Source organism: Hemiscyllium ocellatum, chromosome 3 (assembly GCF_020745735.1).
Source record: "Hemiscyllium ocellatum isolate sHemOce1 chromosome 3, sHemOce1.pat.X.cur, whole genome shotgun sequence".
Classification (NCBI taxonomy): domain Eukaryota; kingdom Metazoa; phylum Chordata; class Chondrichthyes; order Orectolobiformes; family Hemiscylliidae; genus Hemiscyllium; species Hemiscyllium ocellatum.
Genome location: NC_083403.1, coordinates 20,220,784 through 20,239,193, shown reverse-complemented (window position 1 = coordinate 20,239,193; position 18,410 = coordinate 20,220,784). Strand labels below are relative to the sequence as shown.

The following is an 18,410-nucleotide window of genomic DNA, read 5'->3' as shown; positions in this document are numbered from 1 at the left end:
AAGGATACGTTGTATCTGTTCCTTGAAAAAGTTCCACATTTCAACGACATCCTTCCCTGACAGCCTATGCTCCCAATTTATGCTCCTCAGATCCTGTCTTGCAGCATCGTATTTACCCTTCCCCTAATTGTAAAACCTGCCCTGTTGCACGCACCTATCTCTCTCCATAACCAAGGTGAAAGTCACAGAATTGTGGTCACCATCACCAAAATGCTCACTCACTAACAAGCCCATCACTTGTCCTGGTTCGTTACCGAGTACGAAATCCAATATGGCCTCCCCTCTGGTCGGACAATCTACATGCTCAGTTAGAAAAGCTTCCTGGACACACTGCACAAACACCGCCCCATCCAATCTACTTGATCTAAAGAGCTTCCAATCAATATTTGGGAAGTTGAAATCGCCCATGACTACTACCCTGTGGCTTCTGCACCTTTCCAAAATCTGTTTCCCAATCTGTTTCTCCACATCTCTGCTGCTATTGGGGTGCCTTTAGTAAACACCCAACAAGTTGACTGCTCCTTTCCTATTTCTGACTTCAGCCCATACTACCTCCAAAGGCAGGTCCCCCTCGAACTGCCTTTCTGCAGCCATTATACCATTTCTAATTAGCAACGCCACTCCCCCTCCTTTTTTACCACCCTCCCTAATCTTACTGAAACATCTGTAACCAGGAACCTCCAATAACCATTCCTGTCCCTCTTCTATCCACGTTTCCGTGATGGCCACAACATCGTAGTCCCAAGTACCGATCCACGCCTTAAGTTCACCCACCTTATTTCTGATACTCATAGCATTGAAGTATACACACTTGAACCCATCCCTGTTTCCGCAAGTATTCCCTGTCAGTGCTACCTTCTCCACAGCTTCCCTACATTCTTGGACATCCTGAAAAACAGCTAACCTTGCTGGACTACAAGTCCGGATCCCATCCCCCTGCCAAATTAGTTTAAACCCCTCCCGAAGAGTGCTAGCAAACCTACCTCCCAGGATATTGGTGCCCTTCTGGTTCAGGTGCAACCCGTCCTGCTTGTACAGGTCCCACCTTCCCCAGAATGCAGTCCAATTGTCCAAATACCTGAAGCCCTCCCTCCTACACCATCCTTGCAGCCACGTGTTCAACTGCACTCTCTCCCTATTGCTTGCCTGTCACGTGGCACCGGCTACAACCCAGAGATGACGACTCTGTCCGCCCTAGCTTTTAGCTTCCAGCCTAACTCCCTGAGCTCCTGAATGACCTCTCCACCCCTCTTCCTACCTATGTCGTTGGTGCCAATGTGCACCATGACTTCTGGCTGCACACCCTCCCCCTTAAGATTCTGAAGACACGGTCTGAGATGTCTCGGACCCTGGCACCCGGGAGGCAACAAACCAACTGAGAGTCTCGCCCATGTCCACAGAACCGCCTGTCTGTCCCTCTAACTATAGATCTCCTATAACTAGCGCTCTCCTCCTGTCCCCCTTTCCCTTATGAGCCTCAGAGCTGGACCTCGTGCCAGAGACCTGGTCACTGCAGCTTACCCCTGCTAGGCCGTTCCCCCCCAACAGTATCCAAAGCGGTATACTTATTGTTGAGGTGAACGACCACAGGGGATCCCTGCACAGCCTGCTTCCTCCCCTTCCCACCTCTAACTGTTACCCAGCTACTTCTATTCTCTGGCGTAACTATGTCTCTGTAGCTTCTCTCTATCACCCTCTCAGCCTCTTGAATAATTCTCAGTTTATCCAACTCCAGCTCCAGATCCCTAACACGGTCTGTGAGGAGCTGCAGCTGGCTGCACTTCCTGCAGGTGAAGTCGGCAGGAGCATTGGTGGTCACCCTTACCTCAAACATCCTGCAGGAGGAACATTCCACTGCCTGCGCTGCCATAACTCTACACTTAGTCTCCAAAACAAGAGCATTAAGTAGCTTACCTGTTCAGCCGACTGAGTCCTTTTTTTAGGTTAGAGGAGGGTGGGAGACACTACAAGGTTCAATCTCCACTCAAATAACAATCACTTACCTTCCTGACCAGCTCTGCGCTCCGACTTCACTTCCGCCCAGCTCCCGCTGCTCATAATTAATTGTGCACTCGTCCAGTGGGTAATGAAAGTAATTGTAGCTTCCAAAATTTTTACACCTATTACAATGACCATAGGATCTGAGAATTATGAAGATTGAAAGAGCTTTTCAATCATGCAAGAAAGATGGTAGAAAACTTCAAGTTTCACAACATCATTCCGATGGGAAGGAGACCAGAACTGCACGCAATATTCCAACAGTGGCCTAACCAATGTCCTGTATAGCCGCAACATGACCTTCCAATTCGTGTACTCAATACTCTGACCAATAAAGGAAAGCATACCAAACGCTGCCTTCACTATTGTATGTACCTGGGACTCCACTTTCAAGGAGCTATGAACCTGCACTCCAAGGTCTCTTTGTTCAATAACACTCCCTAGGACCTTACCATTAAGTGTATAAGTCCTGCTAAGATTTGCTTTCCCAAAATGCAGCACCTCACATTTACCTGAATTAAATTCCATCTGCCACTTCTCAGCCCATTGGCCCATCTGGTCCAGATCCTGTTGTAATCTGAGGTAACCCTCTTCGCTGTCCACTCCATCTCCAATTTTGGTGTCATCTGCAAGCTTACTAACTGTTCCTCTTATGCTCAAATCCAAATCATATATGTAAATGACAAAAAGTAGACCCAGCACTGATCCTTGTGGCACTCTACTGGTCACAGGCCTCCAGTCTGAAAAACAACCCTCCACCACCACCCTCTGTCTTCTACCTTTGAGCCAGTTCTGTATCCAAATGGCTAGTTCTCCATGTATTCCATGAGCTCTAACCTTGCTAATCAGTCTCCCATGGGGAACCTTGTTGAACGCCTTACTGAAGTCCATATAGATCACATCTACTGCTCTGCCTTCATCAATCCTCTTTGTTACTTCTTCAAAAAACTCAATCAAGTTTGTGAGACATGATTTCCCACGCACAAAGCCATGTTGACTATCCCTAATCAGTCCTTGCCTTTCTAAATACATGTACATCCCGTCCCTCAGGAATTCCTCCAACAACTTGCTCACCACCGAGGTCAGGCTCACCGGTCTGTAGTTCCCTGACTTGTCTTTACCGCCCTTCTTAAACAGTGGCACCATGTTTGCCAACCTCCAGTCCGCCGGAACCTCACCTGTGACTATCGATGATACAAATACCTCAGCAAGAGGCCCAGCAATCACTTCTCTAGCTTCCCACAGAGTTCTCGGGTACACCTGATCAGGTCCTGGGGATTTATCCACCTTGAATCATCTCAAGACATCCAGCATTTCCTCCTCTGTAATCTGGACATTTTGCAAGATGTCACCATCTATTTCCCTACATCTTCCACAAACTTTTCCACAGTAAATACTGATGCAAAATATTCATTTAGTATCTCCCCCATTTTCTGTGGCTCCACACAAAGGTCGCCTTGCTGATCTTTGAGGGGCTGAAAATGTGTTGCTGGAAAAGTGCAGCAGGTCAGGCAGCATCCAAGGAGCAGAAGAATCGACGTTTTGGGCATGAGTCCTTCTTGAGGAATTGAGCTCATGCCTGAAACGTCGATTCTCCTGCTCCTTGGATGCTGCCTGACCTGCTGCGCTTTTCCAGCAACACATTTTTCAGCTCTGATCTCCAGCATGTGCAGTCCTCACTTTCTCCCAGCTGATCTTTGAGGGGCCCTATTCTCTCCCTAGTTACTCTTTTGTCCTTAATATATTTGTAAAAACACTTTGGATTCTCCTTAATTCTATTTGCCAAAGCTATCTCATGTCCCTGTTTTGCCCTCCTGATTTCCCTCTTAAGTATACTCCTACTTTCTCTACACTCTTCGATGGATTCACTCGATCTATCCTGTCTATACCTGACATATGCTTCCTTCTTTTTCTTAACCAAACCCTCAATTTCTTTAGTCATCCAGCATTCCCTATACCTCCCAGCCTTCCCTTTCACCCTGACAGGAATATACTTTCTCTGGATTCTTGTTATCTCATTTCTGAAGGCTTCCCATGTTGCCAGGGTTGGAGGATTTGAGCTACAGGGAGAGGCTGAACAGGCTGGGGCTGTTTTCCCTGGAGCGTCGGAGGCTGAGGGGTAACCTTATAGAGGTTTACAATATTATGAGGAACATGGATAGGGTAAATAGACAAAGTCTTTTCCCTGGGGTCAGGGAGTCCAGAACTCGAGGGTATAGGTTTAGGGTGAGAGAGGAAAGATATAAAAGAGGCGTAAGGGGCAACTTTTTCACATAGAGGGTGGTACGTGTATTGAATGAGGTGCCAGAGGAAGTGGTGGAGGCTGTTACAATTGCAACATTTAAGAGGCATCTGGATAGGATATATGAATAGGAAGGGTTTGGAGGGATATGGGCTGGGTGCTGGCAGGTGGGTCTAGATTGGGTTGGGATATCTGGCCGGCATGGACAGTTGGACTGAAGGGTCTGTTTCCATGATGTACATCTCTATGACTCTATGATTCTAAGTTCAAGACCTATGAAGCTTCAGTCAGGATGGATAGTGCCTCATCTGCACAGGCTAAAGTCAGTTAAATGGAAGTAATCTTTATAATCATGCAGAGAGAACATCAGCATAAGATCGATGCATTTAGAGAAAAACTGCAACCTTCCGCCAAAGACTCATCAAAAAGAAATACAAGAAGTTAGCGTCATATCGCACAGAAACAGACCTTTCAGTCCAACTCAGGTTTCTCCAACTAAACTAGCCCCACTTGCCTGTGTTTGGCCCATTACTCTCTAAGCCTTTCCTATTTATGTACCTGTCCAAATGTTGTTTTAAACTTCCTCGGGCAGTTTATTCATATACAAGCCACCGTTTGTACGAAAAGTTGCCCCTCTGATCTCTTTTAAATATTTCTCCTCTCATCTTAAAAATGTGTCCACTAGTTTGGAAGTCCCCCACACTAGGGAAATGACCCATGCTATTCACTTTGTCTATGATTTTATGAACTTGTACAGGAGTTAGGATGTCATGTTGAGGATGTAAGGGACGTTGGTGAGGCCACATTTGGAGTACTGTGTACAGTTCTGGTCACCCTGCTATAGGAAGGATATTATTAAATTGGTGAGGGTTCCAAAAAGATTAACCAGGATATTGCTGGGAATGGAAGGTTTGAGTTATAAGGAAAGACTGGAGAGGCTGGGACTTCTTTCACTGGAGCATAGGAGGTTGAGGGGTGACCTTATAGATGTTTATAAAATCATGAGGGGCATTGACAATTTGAATAGCAACTTTAAATAACAAATAAAATGTTATTCAAAGACTAAAAGATCTTTAAGTCTAAAGTAGATCATGTGAATATTCAGTGCATAGAACTTGTTGATCTGCATAGATGCAATCAAGCTGGTTGTTTTGTTATGCATGGTGTTAAGCTTCTTGAATATTGTTGGAACTACACTCATCCTGAAAAGTGGGGAGTATTACATCACACTCCTGACTTGTGAGGAGTCAAGAGGTGAGTTACTCATTGCAGGATTCCTACCGTTAACCCTGCTGTTGTAGGCACAGTATTTATATAACCAGTCTTCTTCAGTTACTGGTCAATGGTAACACCCAAGATGTTAAAGGTGTAAAATTCAGTGATGGTAACACCATTGAATGTCATTGAATGATAGATTCTCGCTTACTGGAGATAGTCATTGCCTGATATTTGTTTGGTGCGAATGTTACTTGTCACTTTTCAGCCCAAGCCTTGATTTTATCCCACTCTTGCTGCAATTGGACATGGGCCTCCTCAGCGTCTGAGGAGTTGCTCATGGTGCTGAACATTGTGCAATCACCAGTGAGCATCCCCACTTCAGACCTTATGAAGGAGGGAAGGTCATTGATGAAGCAGCTGAAGGTGGCTGCCCCTTTTGACACTACCCTGAGGAACTCCTGAGGTGTAACAGAGTTCAGATGACTGACATCCAACAACCACAAACAGCTTCCTATGTGTCAGGTATGACATCAAACAGCAGCGAGATTTCCCTCTGATTCGTGTCCAATTTTACAAAAACTTCTTGAAATCACAATCGGTCAAATTGGTCTTGATGTCATGGACTGTCACTCTCATTCACCTTTGGAATTCAGGCTTTAGTAAGGTCAGGAGTAGAGTGACCCTGGTGGAATTCAAACTGGGTGTCAGTGAGCAGGTTATTACTGAGTAGATGCTGCTTGATAGCATTGTTGATGACACCTTCCATCACTTTACTGATGATTGAGAACAGTCTGATGTCTGGCAATATTTGGGCCAGGCTGGATTTGTCCTGCTTTTTGTACACAGGACATACTTGGGCAATTGTCCACATTGTCAGGTAGATGCTCGTGTTGTAACTGAAATGGAACAGCTTGGCTCAGCGTATGACAAATCTTCAGCATTGCCAGAAATTTTGTCAGGGCCCCTGGCCTTTGCAGTTTACAATGTGGCCAACCATTTCTTGATATCACTTGGAGTAAATGGAGTTGGCTCAGACTGGCATATGTGATACTGAGGACCTCTGGAGGAGACTGAAATTTATCATTTATTCAGTACGTTTGGCTGAAAATTGTTGCAAATGCTTCAACTTTATATTTTACTCAGATATGCAGGGCTCCCCTATCACTGAGGATGGGAATACTTCTGGAGTCTCCTCTTCCATTCAGTTGTTTAACTATCCACCACCGACTGGATGTAGAAGGATGCAGAGCTTAGATCCAATCCGTTGGTTGTGGGATTGCCTTAGCTCTGTCAGTCACTTGCTGCTTAAGCTGTTTGACTTTGACATACCCCTGTGTTGTAGCTTCACTAAGTTGACAGCTCATTTTTAAGTATGCTTGGTGCTGCTCCTGGCAAGGTTTACCAGGATTGATCTGCTGGCTTGATGGTTATGGCAGAATAGTGATTATGCTGGGTCACAAAGTCACAGATTGTGCTGGAATACAATTCTGCTGCTGTTGTTAGCCCACAGTGCCTCATGGATGCCCAGTCTTGTAATGTTTGAAGTCTGTCCCATTTAGCACGGTGACAGTAGTACACACACAGTGAAGGGCATTCTCAATGTGAAGGTGGGACTTCGTCTCCACAAGGACTGTGTGGTGGCCATTCGTACCGATACTTTCATGGAGAGTTGCATCTGTAGTTAGCAGATTAATGAGGATGAGGTCAAGTATATTCTTCCCTCTGTTGGTTCCTTTAGACCTGACCAGCTTGGTCAGAAGTGCAGCTTCCAAGCTATTTCTGATGGTGAACATTGAAGTTCTCAACCCAAGATACATTCTGTGTCCTCGTCACCCTCAGTGCTTCATCCAAGTGTTGTTCAAAATAGAGGAATGGTGATTCATAGGGCAGATGGTACCTGGTAATCTGCAGAATGATTCCATACCCAGGAATGGTGATGACAGTGTCTGGGAATGAATCCGAGTGTATGATTCTGTGAGTATGACTATGGCAGGGCTGTCGCTTAACTAGTCTGTGAGACAGCTCTCCCAATTTTGGCACCAGCCACCAGATGTAATTAAGAAATACTCTGCAGGGCTGTCAGAGCTTGGTTTACATGTGTCATTTCTGATGCTTTAGTTGATGGCAAGTGGTCTGTCCATTTTCATTCTTTTTCTGAGACTTTCTAGTGGTTCATACACCTGAGTGGCTTGCTCAGCCATTTCAGAGGGCATTTAGGCATCAACTTCTTGCTGTGGATCTGGAGTTACATGTAGGTCGGACCAGGTAAGCACAGCAGATTTCCTTCTTTCAACAATGTTGGTGAAGAAAATGAGTTTTTTAACGACAATGTGCAATGGTTTCATGGCCATCATTAGACTTTTAGTTCAGAGGAGTCCTGCAATATGTCACTATTACGACAAACATACCAGTAGCAAAAAGGAAACAGTTTATGTTTACATGTGTTGAACTGTCATTTGCATCCCTCCCATTTATTTTTCTATTGTCTTCTAATTGTTGGTTCACAGTGCAGTAGAGTTAGGAAAAAGCATTTTGTATGACTTAGTGCATATTATTATTCTTCATCTTTGAGCCTATTTAGAAAGTAGGAGCCCTTAGCCTGCTCTGCCATTTAATAAGATCACAGTTGATCTGTCTGTCTTTCAAACTCCCCATTCCCATCTGTCCTCAGTAACCTTTGATTCCATTGCTTAACAAAAATCTATCCACATCTGTCTTAAAATATTCGATGACACCACCTCCACTGCCTTCTGAGTCAAGGTCCCAACCTGCTGAAGCCAACAAAAATCTCCTTATCTGTCTAAAAAGGGTGATCTCTAATTTTAACTTGTTTTTTAAACCGTGAGTATTAGCAGTTTTGCTCTGCCACAGATCATTATCACAGGCAGGTTTGATAGTTCACAGCCAGTGTCAGGATGGTCCAGATATCACCAGATATAAAACATTACTCCATATGTTGCTATGACTGGTTAGAGAAAATTAGAACAGAACTTGAACATTTAAAAAAAAAATTCATGTTTATGGATCCTGAAAACATAGAAGATGGGAGGAAAATTGGCTGTTTGACTGGCAATCAGGCAGAGAACTGGAACCAGTCAATGTGCTGGAAATAGACCAGGATGAGGGGATTGGGTGCTATAGAAGTAGTGGGATGAGATATGGGGAGTCAGTATTTTTCGCCAGTCTTAGGATTGCTCAGGATTTCAGGAGTTGAGAGGCCACTTTGCGGTTGTACAGGATAGTCGAGGCTACTTCCAGTGTACTATGTACAGTTCTGGTTGGCCTGCTATAGAAATTCCTGATGAAGGGCTTATGCCCGAAATGTCGATTCTACTGCTCCTCAGATGGTGCCTTTTCCAGCTGCTGTGCTTTTCCAGCATCACACTTTTTGACTCTGGTATAGAAAGGATATTATTAAATTGGCGATAGTGCAGAAATAATTTACAAGGAGGTTACCAGGATTGGAGGATTTGAATTGTATGGAGAGGCAGGAACTTCTTTCACTGGAGTGTAAGAGGTAAGAAGTCACCTGATAGAGGTGTATAAAATCATTAGGAGCATAGATAATATGATTAGCAAGGGTCATTACCCTCGACTGGAGCATTCAAAACCAGGTGGCATAATTTTAAGGTGAGAGGAGAAAGACTTAAAAGGGAACTCGGGGCAACTTTGTCACACAGGGTGGTTCATATATAGAATGGACTGCCAGATGAAGTGGTAGATGCAAGTACAGGTACACCATCTAAAAGACATTTGGACAGGAACATGAATAGGAAAGGTTTAGAGGGAATATGGATCAAACGGTTCTAGTTTAGTTTGGGAACCATGGTCGGCATGGATGAATTGGACTGAAGGGCCTATTTCTGTGCTGTATGACTCTAAGACTTAATGATAATCTTGTCATTCAGGTTTTCTTTCAAGTGTATTTGTGAGTCATCAGGAGTTGTCACACCATTTCACCATTTAGTGCTCCTGCTAATTTCATTTTTGTCTGCATGGACTTTCAAGGTTCATATGCAGTCAATGCTGTCAAATGGCATCAGCACCAATTGCAATGCACAGATCCTCACTGAGGCTGTAGAGGGAATGTCACCACTAACATGTTCACCCTTTACAGAAATGACAAGGGAGGGCATATGTCCTGCATGACTTCTAAGAGAATTGAGAATGCATTTGGAGATTAGTCCCTCAAATATGAGACACTTACAGGGTATAAGATGCAGGGGGTGAAGTGTTAAATGTTCTTAGTTAAATATTAATAGTTAAAAGGGGTACTGCTAATGAACTCAGGGAAAGATGTAGATTAAAAGGAAACGTACCTTTATTCCAAGTATAGCTACCAAACACGCTCAAAAATGAGCTATGTCAAAGCGACATTAGGTCACTCAAAACAGGAGCCTTGAACTGTAAGTATCTAAGTAAGATGTTCTCTCTAACTATCCTTTGTATAATGTTATGTTCAATAAAGCCTATTGCTATTCACTTGCAAGAGTGTAGATCTCAAATTACTATGGCAATGTGTCACACGTCAGCTCAGACAGAGCAGGTGCATGGGGTGTAGACTAGAGAACCAGGAATCCACCCTCTGTGTTATCTTGACTGGATTTCAACAAGTATTTTTGTGTGAAATTTAATGAACAACAAGTGCCTGCCTTGCCAGTAACACACTCAGTCTATGAAAGAATGAAACAAAAGATAGTACATAATGTCCTCACATCAGAATTGAGGTAGTTCTCCAACAGATAGTCACTGATACTGCAATATAATTCTGAAGGCAGAAACAATTAAAATTCATAATCACTTGGTGCATGTTAGCCTGGACAATGATTTTGCCAGGCTACTGAACTGTAGGGGGCATTGTAGCTGAGTTTGACCCTGTTACCGAGCACAAACTTTCCAGAGCCGGTTTCTGGATATTGATCGGGAGGAAGAACCCATGGCTGGGTTTCCTCCATCATAGTGACACAATGCTGGGAGAGGGTACATCAATAAGCTAAGCTGTAGCTCCTACATCTTTGTTCTGCCCCCACTCCAAATATTGGATTAATATTACTTTTAATATCAAATTAAAGCAGAAATTTGGTAATCAGATACAGTAGTCAATACAGAATTTTCTCACAGTTTCTTTTTGCATTTAAAAATGAAAATATCTATCTTTGTTTTGATTTCAGATGAAAAAAATGGAGATGCAGATAAGTTTTCAAGAGGGAAGCAACAAATTAAGTAAACAGCCAGTAAACTTCTCTTGTAAATAAACCTACCAAATTTTCTTCTATCCCTTCCTCTCCTGATGTGGTGACAGAATAGTCGCAATACTCTCTGGCATCCAATCCAGGTGGGAACCCTGACAGGACAGTCAACCACAAGGGAAGGGAAATCACAACTCAGTTCAATATCACTAACTGCCATTACCTCTGTGGGGTAAGGGGCTGCTCTGGAGGTTTTGTTTTCACCAGGTTTCTTTCTCTCTTTTTTTCTAACTCAATCCACCGAGGTAAAGTATCAACCTCACCAGCTGCCCCAGTTAACTGCTGACTCAGAGTGGCAACTGAAGTTGGAATTTTTCCAATCTGTTGCCATTAGGGGAGCTTTGGAAATTCCAATGTTTAAACGGTGGTCATTTCGTTTTATTGTGTAAGAGGGCGAGAAGCTTACTTCTTACTGGTAAAAGACATCAGTCTCCTGGTGTCAAGCCTGTCCCATGACAGCACATATAGGAAATTCAAGCAGAATATTCTGAGAACTAAACTCAATAGTTAGAAAACTATGCATTGAGTATGGCAAACTTCCAAAAGAGGCTCCCATTGGGCAAGTTGCACAAGCAGGAACATAAAATCAAAAAATTACAAGTAATATATGCAATGACTGTAAAAATATATACTTAATAGAGAGCTGATAATTGTTTGAAACAGAATTTATGTTCATTAATAATAAATCTGATCTAACTCAAGAGAGTATACGCATCTAAATTAACATGAGTTTCTCACTACTGAGATGAATGCAACTTGTTTGTGAGACAGTCACACACACGTTCTCAGTCGTTTTGGCATTGATACATTTTAGGAAATAAACTTAGATTCGATATTACTCAGAAAAGATAACTTAGTGATCACTGACCACAGCTTGTTTTTAAAATATTAGCAGTACCTCTTTTCCATTTCTGCAATATTTCTTGTCAATGTATTTATTTTTAACTGCATTCCAAGGTAGGGCATTGCTTTTGCTTCAGGGGGGAAATGCATCAGGCTGTTACGTCACTTAGCCACACGGACTTGTTTGAATCACCGCATATTGCTAGTTTGGTTGATCGGATCTGGCAAGGTAGCTGCTATGTTACAATTGGATTCAGCATCCTTTCACATGCGAGGAAGAAATCATTCTAAGGGAGTAACGATTCCTTGAGAACACTGAAATATCCCTGCTGGAAAATATGTGCACGTGAATGGGCAGATGAAAACTACATCCGGTTCAGCTTTGATGCTTTCCACAGTAAAACAGCATGATTGCATTTGTTGCCTTGGCCCACACTCAGAACACACAGGCGAACTAACCAGGGAAGAAGGCATCACCTCTAGCATTTCACCTCATTCTCAATCTGCTGGTCTACATTTATTCATATTGCAAGGTTTGTGAAGGTTTGTATTTAATAGCATTGACCATTTGGAGCCAGATCCCAGAATTAAAAGATCAATGTTTGCCACTCAAGATTTGTGCTTAGAATTTTCTTCCTAAAGGAAGCTTATCATTACCAGAGAATGTTCCTCTGTCAATAATGACAAAACATAAAACGCTGTTGTAAGAATGATCCGTCCTTCAAATATGCACATAGTTTTCAGGGCCAAGACAGAAAGTCGCGTCCTTCACCGTTTACTACTTTTTTACATTTAAAAAAACCGTCCATTTCCATGTCTGGATCTACAAACCTTCCTCTGGAAGTATCAAGTCTTTGCCCAAGCAGCCATTATTCCTGAGCTTTGCATTGAGTCACAGAGATGTACAGAACAGAAACAGATCCTTCGGTCCAACCCGTCCATGCCGACCAGATATCTCGACCCAATCTAGTCCCACCTGCTAGCATCCAGCCCAACCAAACCCTTCCTATTCATATACCCATCCAGATGCCTTTTAAATGTTGTAATTGTACCAGCCTCCACCACTTCCTCCGGCAACCCATTCCATATACGCATCTCCCTCTGCATGAAAAAGTTGCCCCTTAAATCTCTTTTATGTCTTTGCCCCTCTCATCCTAAACCTATGCCCTTTAGTTCTGGAGCCCCCTCATGATTTTATAAACCTCTATAAGGTCACCTCTCAGCCTCCAACGCTCCAGGGAAAACAGTCCCACCCTATTTAACCTCTCCTATTAGCTCAAATGCTCCAACCCTGGCAACATCCTTGTAAATCTTTTCTGAATCCTTTGTCAGCAGGCCATGAGAAGATGCTGCTGTGCGGGGGTACAGTAAACAATCTCAAAACCTGCGCACTTCCAGCTAGGGTCATGAGCATGTGAAGATCAGCTCATTTTCCTCTTCTAATTCAATGCTGCTGTGATCAATCGTAGCACCTTAATGAGTGATGAATGCCTGTCAGTTCAAGGATGACATTCAGGATGACATTTACAAAGTGCCATGAATTTTTTCACAAATCTTATGGGACTAAAAGATTGATTCTTGACTGACAGATCTTTGAGCACGTGAGGCAGGAAACCCCTTGAGATAGTAGGATCTGGAGGATATATTTTCTTTTCTTTCCTTCTCTGCAACTGCTCTTCTCATTATTGAGACATTGTGAATCAAAGCATGGAAATAGTTTGATGGACAGATTGTTACTATTGGTGCTTTCCCATTCATATTGTCAATGCTACTGCTTTTCATGGGGAACTTCAGACCATCTATGAAGCATTTTCTTGGTCATACGCTGGAACTTTAGTCATTCGAGAGTTGAGGAAACAGGATCTAGTAGCTTCCCAGATGCAGTGATCTAACTCATCAAAGTTGAAATTGTAGGACTTCTGTCTGAATGTTTTTGAAGTTTGCTTCAAGAAGGGCAGTTGCATTTGTCCAATGGTCTACCTGCATAGAAGGAATTTCTCGAGCGCTCTTATCTGTCACTGATACAATCTAGACCTCACTGCAGTACAGGAATGTGGCAACAGCCTTTGATTCCTTTAGTCCTAACCCGTTTTTGACAAGACCATGACTATTCAAAAATACCAAGTCACAGCATTTAAAGTTTATTTATTTGACCATGAGTAGGTTGATCCTGCAGGATGTGGTTCACCAACCATGGGAAAGTGAGACATTGTCTTTTTAGGTACCTTTTCTAGCCCTTTGGAGTGAGTAGAGGTTAGGCTGGAGACAACTGCTCTGTCACAGATGCTGCTGTAAAAGAACCTCGTGTCCCAACAGAGATGTCCACCTATCTGCAGATTCCTGACTTCCAAGTTCATAGCCTGGTCCCCAGTTCTTTCCTGCCACAGGACTTGGCAAATGCACCCTGGTAGAAACTTACTTGTGACTTTATTCAGCATTGAATGTCATCATTGTCTGCACAATCTTACAGGGTTGGTGGTCCACATCAAACATGATGACCCACACCATCTTACCACAGTTGGCCTCTTCTCATTTGTTGAGAGGCAGCATCTTTCCTCACCTGCTCTGTCGTCAAGGATGTTTTGGACTACACTTTGTCTGGCACCTCTCCCATACTTTGCTGATTTTCTCACTAGGGGTGGTCACAGCAAGTCTCAATAACATCCAGAACAAAGCTTGACTGGCGCCCCATTCCAGCACCTTAAACATTCGCTCCCTTCACCAAGACAAACAGTGCAGCAGTATGTACCACCAACAAGATTCACAGCAGCAAACTCACCAAATCCGTGACCTCTACCACTTAGGAGGTCAAAGATAGCAGATACATGGGAACATCATTACCTGTAAACTTCCCTCCAAGCCATATACCATCCTGACTTGGAAGTGTGTCACTATTCCTTCAAATTCAGTAGGTCAAAATCCTGGGAATTCCTTTCCTAACAGCAATATGGGTGTACCTATAATTCAATGATTGCAGCAAACTAAGTACCATCTTCTCCAGGGCAATTAGGGACGGGCAACAAATGCTGGACCCACCAGTGATGCTCACATCCCATGAAAGAATAAAAAAGAGCTCCCAATGACATTGTTCAGGGGAATGTCATAATACACAGGCCTCTCCACATAAGGAACCACAGAGTAACACCTTAATCCCACTGCATGCAAGATCAAATAGATCTTTTTAAACTAGGTACCTAGACTACCTTGGTCTTTGAGGGGTCAGTTATCCACGCAATAGGCCAGGGAAGGAGTTTGTGTAGAAGTAAGTTCAGAACCAAATCAATGAGGGGGATTAAGTGGGAGAGCAGAGCAACTAACAATCACACCCAAACAACATAATTTTATGAAGCAAAAGCAAAGTACTGTAGATGCTGGAAATCTGAAATTAAAAGTAACAAAAGTTCTTAAAATTATCAGTAGATTGGACAGAGAGGAACAAAGTTAACGTTTTCATTGCGATGTGAGGTCAATGACCTGAAACATTAGCTCTCTTCCTCTCACCACAGATACTGCCCAACTTGCTCAGTATCTGCTGAACATTTTGTCATCATGTTAGGGCACAGGTGAGGCAGGTATGGCAGACTTTGGGCTGGTCAAGTTTCTCAGGCCTTGTCACAATAGAGTAAGTGGTGGCTGAAAGGGGGAGAGAAGAGAGGGTGGAGTGGTTGGTGTTTGATGCTACTTTACAGTTGGCATGTGGAACAGCATGGCCAGTAGAGGCACAGGCTTTCTTTGTATGGCTAGAGGTGCTTTCCAGCTCCTGCTGAGCACCACAGAGAAAAGTTCCTAATATTTAACTTAGAGTGTCTCCTCTTCTTACTCACTCAATATCGAGTTAACACAAAATTGGAGCCCTCATGGCAGTTTTACCGACCTACTAGGTCAGGCAGACACCTTGGATTTTCTGGGACTGTCCAACTACCCTGGATTTTCTGGACTGTCCAGTAATTTGGCATTTTTTGTCCTGTTTCCTGAGTCAGGCCTTCCTGGGATGTGTTTTGTCCCAGATTTCTTCATGAGCATTTGGCCCTCCTTCTGCACATGCTGGGTGCGACTTGTTATCAGGGCTGTACAATGGTGCACTGAAGCCGGCGCAAAGCAGATTAAAGTCAAGTGTGGGTCGCAGAGTCCCACATCCCAACCTCCCACCCAAGACAATTCTCAGGACATTACTGGCACGCCATCTTGCACCCCACCCCCACCTCTGCCTCCAAGGGTTTTAACAGCACTACTTTGTCCTCCTGTGCTCTCAAGGCTTCATCCACATCCCAACCCCTCCTCCTCCCCTCCAAGGAGAGGTATCCTTTATATTTTACAACCAGATTGTCTATTGTAAGAGCACCAAAAAAAAACAGAATGGTCCAGTTAAAATAGTAGCAAGCAGGAATCAAGCATGGTCATTTTATCTGCCTATACTGTAAGCCCAATTCCTCATACAGTCATAACAGTACCGAAACATACCCTTTGGTCCAACTTGTCCATGCTGACCAGATGTCCTAAATTTATCAAGTACCATTTGGCCCATATCCCTCAAAGCCTTTCCTATTCATATACCCATCTGGATGCCTTTTAAACGTTGTAATTGTATTAGCCTCCACCACTTCCTCCAGCAGCTCATTCTATACATGCACCACTCTCTGTGTAAAAAGTTTCTCCTCAGGCCCTTCTTAAATCTTTCTCCTCTTACCTTAAACATACACCCTCAAGTTTCGGATTTCTCTGAGGTAAATTAAAATCTAACGCCCTTCCTCATTGCTTCGATATACAGTATTTTGAATGTGTTTTGAACAGCGTTGCTGGGTTTTCTGTTATGAAAGCCGCTATGACTAGACAAAGACTCACCTGGTTCCTTATCTGCACGCTTGTTGCTGGTGTGAGATATTTGTGTTCTAGATACCAAGCTCTTTCTTGGTAAAGGAGGTTAGTTCCATGCAAAAGGCAAAACTGTAAAGAAAAACAAATAAATAAACAAAAAATTGCCACTTGGAAACAAGCTTTTATGACATTGAGGTAATGCTATTTTTGATAAACAATCTGACCACACCAGGAAACCTTGATAGCAGCGGGCTGCATCATTTTATGAAACTAACAATCTCAGAAACACACTGATTGACTCACTGCTTCTCCTGAACTTTATCAAATAAAAACACAAGTACAGGAGTTGATTAGTGTCTTGCCTTGCAAGTATAATTATCCCTTTTATAGATACCCTTTGTATTATGGACTGTTGCAGCATTAAGATAAAAGACAGGCAACCATTCATATGGACCACTTCATTCTTAACCCTCAGTGTACCCCTAACGAATCTAACCAGACATGTACATTCCTCTGTGGTCCATGACAAGTCAACTTGTCTGGCACCTGGCATTTACTTGCTTAAAGAGAGAACTTGCATTAATTTAACAACTTCCGCCACATCATGCTATCTCAGGACTTTAATTTCAATGTAATTCTTTTTAAGTGTTGTGCTACTGTAATGTCGGGAATATAGGAGCCATTTACTCAAGCAGTGGTCTCATAACGAGTGATGTGATAATTACAAGATAACATGTTTATTATTTGTAATACTGGTTGGTGAATGATTACTGAACAGGACATTTGGAGTTCTTCCTATTTCTTCCTCTAAGCACGGGTTCTACATATACCTGAAAAAGGCAACTGTGCTTCAGTTTAAACTTTCACCTACATGAACGCACCGACAAATGTGCAACACTTCCTCACGTGCTTGCCTGGATCATGTGTTCAGTCTCTAATTGTTTAAGTTTTCTTTCCTCCATTCATTAGTAACAAGCATTCACCTCATATCCCTAATTGCCCAACAGAAGGTGATGGTGTACTCTTGAACACTGCAGACTGTGTTCACGTTTAACACTCTTCAAAGTACAGTATTAGGGAGTTCTAGGATTCTGACTCAATGGCAGTGAAGGAATTGTGTATGGAGGTGAACACTTTTCAAATATCAGTGAATATCTTCACTTCTGATCTTGTTGGAAGAGAGGTCATTGATGAACCACTGAAGATAGCTTCAAAATCTATCCTGAGGAAAACCCATAGAAGTCTTCAAGGGCTGAGATGAATGACCTCCAAAAGCCACAACCATCTTCCTTTGTGTTAGGTATGACTTCAATTAGAGGAGAGCTTTCTTCCTGATTCCAATGATTTAAATTTTGCTATGGGTCCTTAGTGTTGCATCTGGCCAGGTTGTGTCTTGATTGTCATGTACAGTCACTGTCACCTCATCTCTGGATTTCAGCATTTTATCCACATTTGGTCCCCAAGTGTGATGAGCTCTGAGCCAAATAGGCCTGACTGAACCTTAAGTGAGTGTTGTTAAATATTCTCCATCATTTTCTACTAACAGACAGTCAAATTATGTGGTGGTAATTGTCTACATTGGAAGGTTTTCCCTTTATGAACAGGGCATATCTGGGCACTTTGTCGATTTGGTTCCAGAGTTTAGCTTTTCTGAAATAGTCACACTAGGCAGAGTTATACTTAAACTGAAACACTGCAGCTGGGACATTCCTTTAGTTTGAGAGCAGCCTTGCTGATGAAGGGAGAATTCTGAAAGGAACTTGTAAGGTTGAAAACTCCAGTACAGATGGTGGAGCGGAGGTATCGAGATGCAAAATGGAGTAAAGTTGGTTGACTCCAAGTCCACATTTATTACTGTACTCGGAAGCACTTAACTGTTTCTTGATGAATGATCACTAAACACAACATTTGGAAATCTAATTTCAACACATTGTATGGAGTGAATCAAATTGGCTTCAGTGATGATAGGGATGTTTTGGATGGATTCCTGATGACGGGCTTATGCCTGAAATAGCGACTCTCCTGCTCCTCGGATACTGCCTAAC

General features: G+C 43.0%; 1 protein-coding gene and 1 long non-coding RNA gene across 7 annotated transcripts in view; one reads left to right on the top strand and one right to left on the bottom strand.

The window, feature by feature from the left end:
- The window catches only part of acoxl (acyl-CoA oxidase-like), a 417,467-nt gene that overhangs the window by 27,812 nt on the left and 371,245 nt on the right, over positions 1-18,410 (bottom strand). For all 3 annotated transcript variants that reach the window (XM_060848850.1, XM_060848867.1, XM_060848859.1), the window contains one exon: positions 16,393-16,494. In XM_060848850.1, the coding sequence (XP_060704833.1) occupies positions 16,393-16,494 (102 nt within the window). The remainder of the gene's footprint in view (positions 1-16,392; positions 16,495-18,410) is intronic.
- Positions 1-18,410, top strand: part of LOC132830941 (uncharacterized) — a 558,005-nt gene that overhangs the window by 501,467 nt on the left and 38,128 nt on the right. The gene's annotated exons all lie outside the window — the stretch shown is intronic.